The sequence below is a fragment of the Salvelinus fontinalis genome, chromosome 42 (assembly GCF_029448725.1).
Source record: "Salvelinus fontinalis isolate EN_2023a chromosome 42, ASM2944872v1, whole genome shotgun sequence".
Classification (NCBI taxonomy): Eukaryota; Metazoa; Chordata; class Actinopteri; order Salmoniformes; family Salmonidae; genus Salvelinus; species Salvelinus fontinalis.
Window position 1 is genome coordinate 19,445,269 of NC_074706.1, and position 11,553 is coordinate 19,456,821.

Below are 11,553 nucleotides of genomic sequence, written 5' to 3' on the forward strand. Positions count from 1 at the left end.
GTCAATTTAGTATTTAATTGAAACACAATGGTCATACATTCACATAAAATGAAGTACAATTAAGGCACTATAATTTCCGCATTATAAATAAACACCAACATCAAAGAACAGGACAAAATTGTCACTTCATCAGTGAAGCATTTGTACAGACACCATCACACCAACCATCCCCGTATCATCTACTCTGCCTCATCATACTAATTATTTCCTCAGGTCACCTCATCCAGTTCCCTATACATCCAAAATCAACAGAATTAACTACAAACAAACTAACTAGTACTACATTACATGTCACTATCCTCTATACATGGGCGGTGTGCATTTTCTGCTGGTGTATCCTGAGGTAGCCCCTCTCTGAGAACCTCTTCTCGCAGTGCATACAAGGGAACGGCTTCTCTCCAGTGTGGATCTTCAGGTGCCTCTTCAGATGGGGCTGGTGGGAGAACCTCTTCTCACACTGGGGGCAGCTGTAGGGTTTCTCCCCTGTGTGGACCCTCTGGTGCCTCTTCAGGTTGGATGAGTCTGAGAAACTGGCCCGGCACACGTGGCAGCCGAACGGTTTCTCCCCCGTGTGCATCCTCTGGTGGATCGCCACCTGTTTGGGGAAACTGAAGACTTTGCCACAGAACGAACACGGGAAGTGCTTTTCTTTGGCGCCGCCACCTTTACTGATTCCATCTCTACTACTGTCATTTGTCAATGGGCTTGTGTAGCCACTCAGTGTTGAGGCACTGGCATTGTCTGAGGTCTGGTTTAACATTAGGAGAGTCTGAGGAGGACAATGACCAGGGATTGTCTGTGTTGTCACAGGATCCATGTTCCAATTGATAGATCCTATTGAAGGCAGGCTGAAGGCAGCACCTGTTAGGGGGTTAACCTGAGGCGCCATAAGTCTCTCTGAATCACAACTATAGGAGCAGGAAGGAGCATCGCTAGCCAAGTCTAGGTCTGTTCTCTCCAGCTGCATACGGACACCTCCCCTTCCGCCCGGACCAAATCTATGTCTCATCCTGGTCTCAGCCAGTCTGTTGTCATGGAGACTAAGTTTGGTTGTCGTTCTGTGTTCGATTGTCTTTTTCTGGTTGTGGTTAACAGTGTTGTTCCCCAGCCTAGAGTTGAGGACGCTGACCTCCACTATGTCGCCTCTGGTCCTGGCCTGCTCAGTGATGTCATCCCCCTTGATCTTGGCTGCACCCGTCTGGGTCTGGGAATCCAAGATGGCCACCCAGTCTCCTCTGTAATCCTCCAACCAACCACCTGCAGGAAGAGGTTACAAAATAGACTTTACAAACATGGCTGAGAGATCTCTACATATGGAGTCTTTTTCCTCAATTATCTGTACAAGTTTATACATTGTGTGTTTTTTTTATGTAAACAAAAGTTGTATTGATTTCATTTTATAAATGAAGAAAACATAATAGCCAGGTGCATCACTATTCCCATTGAAGATCTATTACTGTATGTAGGCTATATGTATTTCTCCCTTACCTTGCTCCCCCATCTTTAGTCCACTCAGCAGATCAATATTCTCTGGTCCATCTTCTATTGTCTCCTCTTTGACCAGGAGCAGATCAGACTTCCCATCCTCCATGTCTACTGACTGTAAGAGATACAGAGCATGGTTTCCGTTAGGAAAGTGTGGCGCCGGACATTTGACTGTCAATATTTTAATTTACCGTACATTTTAGAAATGTACCGGACCCATAAGCATTGGATGCATAACCTGAATAGGGCGTTCACCCACCACAGAATGGCGCAAATGGAATGGCATCAAATAGAAACCAAATAGAAACCATGATGTATTTTATAACATGCCACCGATTCCGCTCCAGCCATTACCATGAGCCCGTTCTCCCCAATTAAGGACTCACCAACCATGGTGCTCAGAATGAAATAAATCACATTTAGAATATGGGTAGTTCGTATTAACAGAAAATGTAAGTCGAGGATGCGACAATGCAACGATGTGTGGTCCTTCTTACTGAATTCTGATGTGCACTTTTTAAAAATGTATTTTTAATTAACCTTTATTTAACTCGGCAAGTCAGTTAGAAACAAATTCTTATTTACGATGACGGCTTACACCGGCCAAACCCGGACGTCACTGGGCCAATTGTGCGCCGCCCTATGGGACTCCCAATCATGGCCGGTTGTGATACAGCCTGGAGTTGAACCAGGGCGTCTGTATTGACGCCTCTAGCACTGAGATGCAGTGCCTTAGACCGCTGCGCCACTCAGGAGCCCAAGACTTTATGTTAGAATAACTGTCCACATTTACTTTTCCTCAGACAACAAGATGAGTAACGAACAGCAAAATCGCTAGCCTATGTCAATATATTAAAGTAGAAAAGTTTATATTACCTATTCTATTGGTCACTTTGTAGAGAAAGAAATAGCATATTCCAAACAGACTCTGGGACAGTTGTGGGACAATAGATCCCAAATTCATACAACCAGTAGGCCAAGGCTACATAAGAAAAACATTCAAAAGCAATGAGTCTGAAGCAACACACACGCCAATTTAATTCCACTAAATTATGCAAATTAACCTATAGACTGATAAGTATGACCAGTCAACTGTATTTCCATCGATTGGTATTTCCATAAATAAGAAAGCATTATTTCGCAATTAGATTTTTTCTTCTTCTCCCGGACTATTGACTGTGCTAATTTTATTTATCTGCTTTGACATTTTTTTAGCGGACAAAAGCTGGCTATTACTGGCTAACACAAAGCCTGATACAGAGTGAGAGGATGTTTGATCAAGAAATCTGATATTAGCACAGTGCTATGGAGCATGTTATGATTGAGCAATGAGGGATTGCTATGAGTACTATGCAAAAAAAAAATGTTGATTTGATACTATGCAACCGGCTAGTACATTTGATTACTAGACACTCTTTAATGGTTTGATAATGCAAATGCATGGTCCTACACTTTAATCACAACCTGGACCATATCCACAAAGCGTCTCAGAGTAGAAGTGCTGATTGAGGATCAGGTCCCCACCCGTCTACATAGTCTTATTCATTATGATCTAAAAGACAAAACTGATCCTAGATCAGCAGTCCTACTCTGACACATTTTGTGGACACGGGCTCTGATCTAATACCATTAAGACGTTAATTCATAGTAGGCTCACCTCAGTGAAACTGTGTGTGGTCCTGTGCTGCTCAGCTGGTTCCTCTGTGGGTTCAGGAGGAGGTGTAGTCTGGTTGTCCTCCATGACCATGGTCCCCTCAGGGTTCCCCAGACCCTCCTCACACCCCTCCTCCTTTACCAGAAGCACCTCTGGACCCTCCTCCTGGAAGAGACAGGTGATACAGATTATACATACACTCCCTCAGGTACGTACACACACACAGATAACACACAGATAATAAACACACTTTCAACATTGCTTGGCCAGAATTGCAAACATAAGCAACTATTTACATTTAAATAGTTTCTCCAGCTCAATATGAGTATCAGCCAATTTTTTTTTTTTTTTTTTTTTTTTACGTTGAAAACCTAGCGGCCAAACTGTGAAATGGTACCAATCGTTTTCCACCAAAGGGGATTTTAGAAACACTTAAAATAAGGGCTGTGTTTCGTGTAGACTTACCCTGGCGTGACGTTTTGATAACCATGCAAATGTCTCTCGGACAGGGTGACAAATCAATATATTCTGCACTATTTACTCTCAGATTCGAAAATGCTAATTAGCATCAAAGTAGACATCATGCAAGACTATAAATCCCTGCACGTCATCTCTAGCGGACACCTTTGCTAACAGGTTTTGTGTCAATTTACTTAACCAAGACAGTTCACAGTTGTCCATTTAAATTAATGTAGCCAATGTATTCATTACTAAACGTAGCTAACATTAATGCTGAGAATCTTACCTTTGCCTCGATTTGGTAGTCTCGTTCAGATCATCATGGCATTTGTAGTTCTTTATGATAGCCACATTAGCAGCTAATTACCATTTAATTGTTGGGTAACTACAGGCGAATTTAATTGACAAAAGTCATCATGTCCTAGAGAGATTTACACAGTTATCAAAGCGTCACGCCAGGGTAAGCTTATACAAAATACATCCCTTAAAGTGTTTCTAAAATCCCCCTTGGGAAAAATGAATGGTGAAAAACGATTGGAGCCATTTCCTTGTTTGACCGCTAGGTTTTATGGGTATTATGATTCATACTGTGGTCTACAGGGGGCACAGTCAGGAGTATTCAGAAGACTCAAGAGGTATGCTTAGATATTAGGGCCGGGATGATACCAGTATCGCAATATTTTTTTTCATGACAATTTTAACACAAAGCAGACAACTCTTTGGTCCTTTAAAAACCTGCTGTATGAAACATATTGTGTGTTATGGAAAATAAATAAATGGGAGTCTGGATGAAAACACAATGATATTTGCTTTCAACATTAGGGCTGTTGTCCTAAAAAAGTTACATTTGAATCATGTTTTGTTTCCTTGCCACGACACTAACGAATATCAAATGTGCATGTGTCAGCATATGGTCTCACAAGGGGTCTGAGGATCTCATCTCGGTACCTAATGGCAGTCAGGCTACCTCTGGCGAGCACATGGAGGGCTGTGCGGCCCCACAAAGAAATGCCACCCCACACCATGACTGACCCATCGCCAAACCGGTCATGCTGGAGGATGTTGCAGGCAGCAGAACGTTCTCCACGGCGTCTCCAGACTCTGTCACGTCTGTCACATGTGCTCATGTGCTCAGTGTGAACCTGCTTTCATCTGTGAAGAGCACAGGGCGCCAGTGGCGAATTTGCCAATCTTGGTGTTCTCTGGCAAATGCCAAACGTCCTGCACGGTGTTGGGCTGTAAGCACAACCCCCACCTGTGGACGTCGGGCCCTCATACCACCCTCATGGAGTCTGTTTCTGACCATTTGAGCAGACACATGCACATTTGTGGCCTGCTGGAGGTCATTTTGCAGGGCGCTGGCAGTGCACCTCCTTGCACAAAGGCGGAGGTAGCGGTCCTGCTGCTGGGTTGTTGCCCTCCTACGGCCTCCTCCACGTCTCCTGATGTACTGGCCTGTCTCCTGGTAGCGCCTGCATGCTCTGGACACTACGCTGACAGACACAGCAAACCTTTTTGCCACAACTCGCATTGATGTGCCATCCTGGATGAACTGCACTACCTGAGCCACTTGTGTGGGTTGTAGGCTCCGTCTCATGCTACCACTAGAGTGAGAGCACCGCCAGCATTCAAAAGTGACCAAAACATCAGCCAGGAAGCATAGGAACTGAGAAGTGGTCTGTGGTCACCACCTGCAGAATCACTCCTGTTTTGGGGGGTGTCTTGCTAATTGCCTATAATTTCCACCTTTTGTCTATTCCATTTGCACAACAGCATGTGAAATTTATTGTCAATCAGTGTTGCTTCCTAAGTGGACAGTTTGATTTCACAGAAGTGTGATTGACTTGGAGTTACATTGTGTTGTTTAAGTGTTCCCTTTATTTTTTTGAGCAGTGTATATATACACACACACACACAGTGGGGAGAACAAGTTTTGGATACACTGCCGATTTTGCAGGTTTTCCTACTTACAAAGCATGTAGAGGTCTGTAATTTTTTATCATAGGTACACTTCAACTGTGAGAGACGGAATCTAAAACAAAAATCCAGAAAATCACATTGTATGATTTTTAAGTAATTCATTTGCATTTTATTGCATGACATACAGTGGGGAGAAGAAGTATTTGATACACTGCCAATTTTGCAGGTTTTCCAACTTACAAAGCATGTAGAGGTCTGTAATTTTTATCATAGGTACACTTCAACTGTGAGAGACGGAATCTAAAACAAAAATCCAGAAAATCACATTGTATGATTTTTAAGTAATTCATTTGCATTTTATTGCATGACATAAGTATTTGATACATCAGAAAAGCAGAACTTAATATTTGGTACAGAAACCTTTGTTTGCAATTACAGAGATCATATGTTTCCTGTAGTTCTTGACCAGGTTTGCACACACTGTAGCAGGGATTTTGGCCCACTCCTCCATACAGACCTTCTCCAGTTCCTTCAGGTTTCGGGGCTGTCGCTGGGCAATACGGACTTTCAGCTCCCTCCAAAGATTTTCTATTGGGTTCAGGTCTGGAGACTGGCTAGGCCACTCCAGGACCTTGAGATGCTTCTTACGGAGCCACTCCTTAGTTGCCCTGGCTGTGTGTTTTGGGTCGTTGTCATGCTGGAAGACCCAGCCACGACCCATCTTCAATGCTCTTACTGAGGGAAGGAGGTTGTTGGCCAAGATCTCACGATACATGGCCCCATCCATCCTCCCCTCAATACGGTGCAGTCGTCCTGTCCTCTTTGCAGAAAAGCATCCCCAAAGAATGATGCTTCCACCTCCATGCTTCACGGTTGGGATGGTGTTCTTGGGGTTGTACTCATCCTTCTTCTTCCTCCAAACACGGCGAATGGAGTTTAGACCAAAAAGCTCTATTTTTGTCTCATCAGACCACATGACCTTCTCCCATTCCTCCTCTGGATCATCCAGATGGTCATTGGCAAACTTCAGACAGGCCTGGACATGCGCTGGCTTGAGCAGGGGGACCTGTGCGCTGCAGGATTTTAATCCATGACGGCGTAGTGTGTTACTAATGGTTTTCTTTGAGACTGTGGTCCCAGCTCTCTTCAGGTCATTGACCAGGTCCTGCCGTGTAGTTCTGGGCTGATCCCACACCTTCCTCATGATCATTGATGCCCCACGAGGTGAGATCTTGCATGGAGCCCCAGACCGAGGGTGATTGACCGTCATCTTGAACTTCTTCCATTTTCTAATAATTGCGCCAACAGTTGTTGCCTTCTCACCAAGCTGCTTGCCTATTGTCCTGTAGCCCATCCCAGCCTTGTGCAGGTCTACAATTGTATCCTTGATGTCCTTACACAGCTCTCTGGTCTTGGCCATTGTGGAGAGGTTGGAGTCTGTTTGATTGAGTGTGTGGACAGGTGTCTTTTATACAGGTAATGAGTTCAAACAGGTGCAGTTAATACAGTTAATGAGTGGAGAACAGGAGGGCTTCTTAAAGAAACACTAACAGGTCTGTGAGAGCTGGAATTCTTACTGGTTGGTAGGTGATCAAATACTTATGTCATGCAATAAAATGCTAATTAATTACTTAAAAATCATACAATGTGATTTTCAGGATTTTTGTTTTAGATACCGTCTCTCACAGTTGAAGTGTACCTATGATAAAAATTACAGACCTCTACATGCTTTGTAAGTAGGAAAACCTGCAAAATCGGCAGTGTATCAAATACTTGTTCTCCCCACTGTATATATACACACACACACATATATATAAAACATTTTTTTCTTCTTCTTTAAAACAACAATAGAATACAGACAACACAAATGGCCGCTCCCAGAGGGTGCACTCACACCCACCATCCCGAGATGCCGGCAAGGCAAAACATACAGTAATCCCATCCCCACCCCTGAATGCAGGACCTCAAACATTTACACTGTACATTTGTGCATATACTTATTCCAACAACATTTTAATCTGTTCTTTAAATTCACTGCTCGACTGAGAGACCTTACAGATAATTGTATGTGTGGGGTACAGAGATGAGGTAGTCGTTAAAAGATCATGTTAAACACTATTATTGCACACAGAGTGACTCCATGCAATTTATGTGATTTGTTAAAGCAGATTTGTACTCCTGAACTTATTTAGGCTTGCCATAACAAAGAGGTTGAATACTTATTGACTCAAGAACTTTCAGCTTTTCATTTTTTATTAATTTGTAAAAAAAAATATATATATATATATAAACATAATTCCACTTTGACATTATGGTGTATTGTGTGTAGGCCAGTGACACAAAATCTCAAATTAATAAATTTTAAAATTCAGGCTGTAACACAACAAAATGTGGAAAAAGTCAAAGGGTGTGAATACTTTCTGAAGGCGCTGTATCCCACAATGTCTGGGCCTTGCACTACAACGCTCTTAGTTGTAGAAATTGACCCACTCCTGCGGTTTACCTTGTGCATTTATGTAATCTCGTTGATTCTACCTTTAATGCAGGGTTTGATCTAAATGTCAGAAGCTATCGAGTGGAATGGTGACTATGTTATAGAGTGGAATGTTTTTTCTGCTGGTGTATCCTGAGGTATCTCCTCTCTGAGAACCTCTTCCCGCAGTGCAAACAGGCAAATGGCCTCTCCCCTGTGTGGACCCTCTGATGCCTCTTCAGGTCACCAGCCTGAGCGAAGCGCATGTGACACTGGGTACAGCTGAAGGGTTTCACCCCTGTGTGGACCCTCTGGTGCCTCTTCAGGGTGCCAGCCTGGGTGAAGCGCATGTGACATTGGGTACAGCTGAAGGGTTTCACCCCTGTGTGGACCCTCTGGTGGATCTCCATCTTCTGGGTGCAGCTGAAGCCTTTGTTACAGAACATGCAGAGGAACCGTTTCTCTTTACTATTGACTGATGTGGCTCCCCCTCCCTGAGCCTGGGCTCTAGCCCTGTCGTTTGAGTTCAATACCTGGTTGAAAAGGACGCGGCCGTGTGAATCGGAAGGCCCCATCAACGTGGACACTGGGTCGCGATCCATGAACGTGCGTAAAGGTGAGTGGGTCGGGACATTTAGATTTGTCTCTAAGCTTTCCCTGTAGTCTAAGAAGTCACTGGTGTTGTCCTGCGAGTGTCCTTTTCCTAAGTGAGTCTCATCTGCATTCAGTGTCAGAGGAGAGTCACCCTCCACTTTCAGAGTCACCTCATCTACGACCAGACCCTCCCCTTTCTCATCTAGGCTCACTTCAGAGTATACACTACTACTGTACTGGTTCCAGTCCCCTCTAGACAGATCAGTCTGTGTCTCTAAACCCAAGGGCATGTTGCCAGGGTCCGTCTCTGTAGCGTAAGAACAAGATGGATCATCACCGCCAGAGTGTAACGCGTTACCATCTCCACGGGAATGAACCATCCTCTGGCTCTGGTGAAATACCGGTAAATACTCTGAGCCAGGAGCATGAGGACAGCACAGTTTCCCCAGCCGCAGTCTCTCTGGGTCTGATCTGTGATCAGATCCTGTGTGTAAGAGGCTGTGTGTTACAATTAAAGTCTCAGTGTCTGTCTCTGACTTGAGGACGGCGTTTGGCGTTCCACTGACCTCCGTGATGCTGCGTTGGGTCCTGGGCTGGGGCGCAGCGGTGAGGTCCTCCATGGCCTCAGGGGAAGCTCCAGCTTCTGCAGTCTGGATGTCTCTTCTGTGTCTTGGGTCCTCCTCTCCTTCAGACATCTCAAGCTTGACCCCAGGACCTGCAGCCTCTGCATCCTGACACAAGAAGAGAGGAGGTTGTTACTAGTATCCAGTTCAATTGAACAACAATGTCATAGGGAAGTATCACAAGCTCCCCTATGGCAGATAAATTAGAATGTACATGTAAGCAAGTGAATAGCTGATGGGAGTCTTTCTGAAATAAACTGATCACATTTGATATACTGTAATTTTAATGTAACACTATTACACTAACCTCTATCACGATAACGTGCTGGGTTGAGGTTCCACTCCCCTCATCAACAGTGATTGGTTGGTCATCTCTCCATGTATTGTGTCCAGCTGGCTTCACAAAGCTCCTGTGGCCTCCAGTGAGATGTTCTTCACCTGAGAGAGTGATTGGGGGAAAAGAGGTGGTTAAGTTAGGTACTGTCAATGCTCAAAGCTATTGTACACTATTGACACTGTTTAGAATTGGCAAGAATGTAACACATCTCATAATTTATTGATACTATTTATGGATCAATGTATTATGTTCCATGTATCACATTGTTTTCATTATGTAAATAATAGGAAATGCAGTAAATAAAGAATAAGGTTAAATTATATTGTGTCTTTGCCCAAGATAGCTAAGTGATCAGATTAACTATTGCATACTAACTATCCAAAAACTGACCAAGACTCAATTCTGGTTAACCATATATGTGGTTAACACATCTAAAATTACACATGCCCCGCATCCTTGACCTTCTTCAAAATGTACCTCTTGCTATTCCTCTGTATCGGTCGAGAATCTTGACACTTCTGGGACGACTGGCGAGGACGCGCTCTCGCATTGTCCTCTCTGCGCGCTCCCGTGACAATTTCAGTTCAAGTAGCTGTAGTTTCCTCCGCAATGCACTGTTTTCTTTCTGGCTGTGAGTTATTTCCAAACGAAACACTGCATAGTCGTCGTCTACGAGTTTACAGACCTCTGCCACGGCGGCATTCGCTAGCACCTCCATTATGGAGGCTATTTGAGTGTGAAAAACCATACAGTTAGCAGCCATTGTTAACTAACTTAGCAGCTAGATAGCTAACCTCTATTAACCAAGTCCTGTTTCCAACGCGGATTAAAGACTACATGGGGGTAAGTATGTGATGCTGTGCAGTTAAATGAGTCATAGTTTGAGTTCCAGGGTGTTAATAAACGTCTAAATAACAAAAAAAACGTTAACGTGGAAGATGTTCTTATTTACTGTTTACTTCCGTTTATACCGACGTGAAAGGATGTTGTAGCTCAAAGGGTGTGGCTAAATGAAAAGCGTATGCGCGCTGTTCTTTGAAATACGGTACTGCTTATCTCCCATTCAAGATCAGTCTTTCGAGTTTAGATCACTTGTTTAAAGAAGTGTGTTAGCAATAAAGAGTAGAATACAATTACTTTACTCTATCACCTCAGTACGGTAAACATTCAACTGTTATTTTATCTAGCCTAGGCATTTACAAGCCTGTTTCATGAGGGGTATGTGTTTAATTAACCTCCTATAAAACAGAAGGGTCGTTCCATTTGATTTCAATCACATTTTGACCACAACCCTTTTTGATTTGTATGACATTTACCATACATATTTGCCCATGGTAGAAGTAGTCAGAAAGTGACTTTTTGGAACATAAATGCCAAAACAGGCACTCAAGGTTTAACCATTTTGCATAGCATAGAGAAAAAAACATGTTTCTAATAAAAATTGTCATTAACCTTTGTTAATTATTTAAAAACGTGTAAACTGTTTTTCTGCATATGTTGTAGTTTAGACACAGTTTTGCATAATGAGGTGTTTGTGTTGTGCCCGTCATCGGTTGAGACACAGCATGCTCTTGAATACAGGGTGGGTGTCATGTTTTGGCTGATAAATGTACTAAAATGTGAATAACTGACATTTAAACTGTCAAATGGTACCACAAAGATGATTGGAGGTCATCTTTGGGCACTTCCATCTCAATGCTTTAGCCCCAATTATTTTTGAAAAAGTAATGTTTTTTCTCTCACATGTTTGGGGTCGAGAGAATTTTTAGGTATCAAAATGAGGTCACGGGCCAACAAAAAGTTTGGGAACCCCTGCTGTATTGTGTGAGAATGTGATCATACCCAGATGTTCAACTGAGGGACTTAGTAACCCCCCCCCCCCCCCCCCCCCCCCCACACAAAAAAAATCTCACTTTTACCACAAGACACTTCATAACTATATTTCAGATAAATAGTTCCCAGATATCCCCTATGTATATCTCTAGCCACACTGCTGTGATTTCTCTCA

At 43.3% G+C, this 11,553-nt stretch overlaps 1 protein-coding gene and 1 long non-coding RNA gene across 2 annotated transcripts in view; one reads left to right on the forward strand and one right to left on the reverse strand.

Moving 5' to 3' along the window:
* Positions 1-10,308, reverse strand: LOC129841449 (uncharacterized). The gene is made up of 6 exons (XM_055909715.1): positions 10,023-10,308; positions 9,516-9,646; positions 9,152-9,316; positions 3,143-3,304; positions 1,489-1,600; positions 1-1,257 (listed from the first exon to the last, which is right to left on the reverse strand). The coding sequence occupies exons 1-6, from the start codon at positions 10,306-10,308 to the stop codon at positions 302-304; spliced, it is 1,812 nt and encodes a 603-aa protein (XP_055765690.1). The 3' UTR covers positions 1-301.
* Positions 10,303-11,553, forward strand: part of LOC129841479 (uncharacterized) — a 3,376-nt gene continuing 2,125 nt past the window's right edge. Inside the window, exon 1 of the long non-coding RNA XR_008757329.1 lies at positions 10,303-10,388. This is a non-coding gene — a long non-coding RNA (uncharacterized LOC129841479). The remainder of the gene's footprint in view (positions 10,389-11,553) is intronic.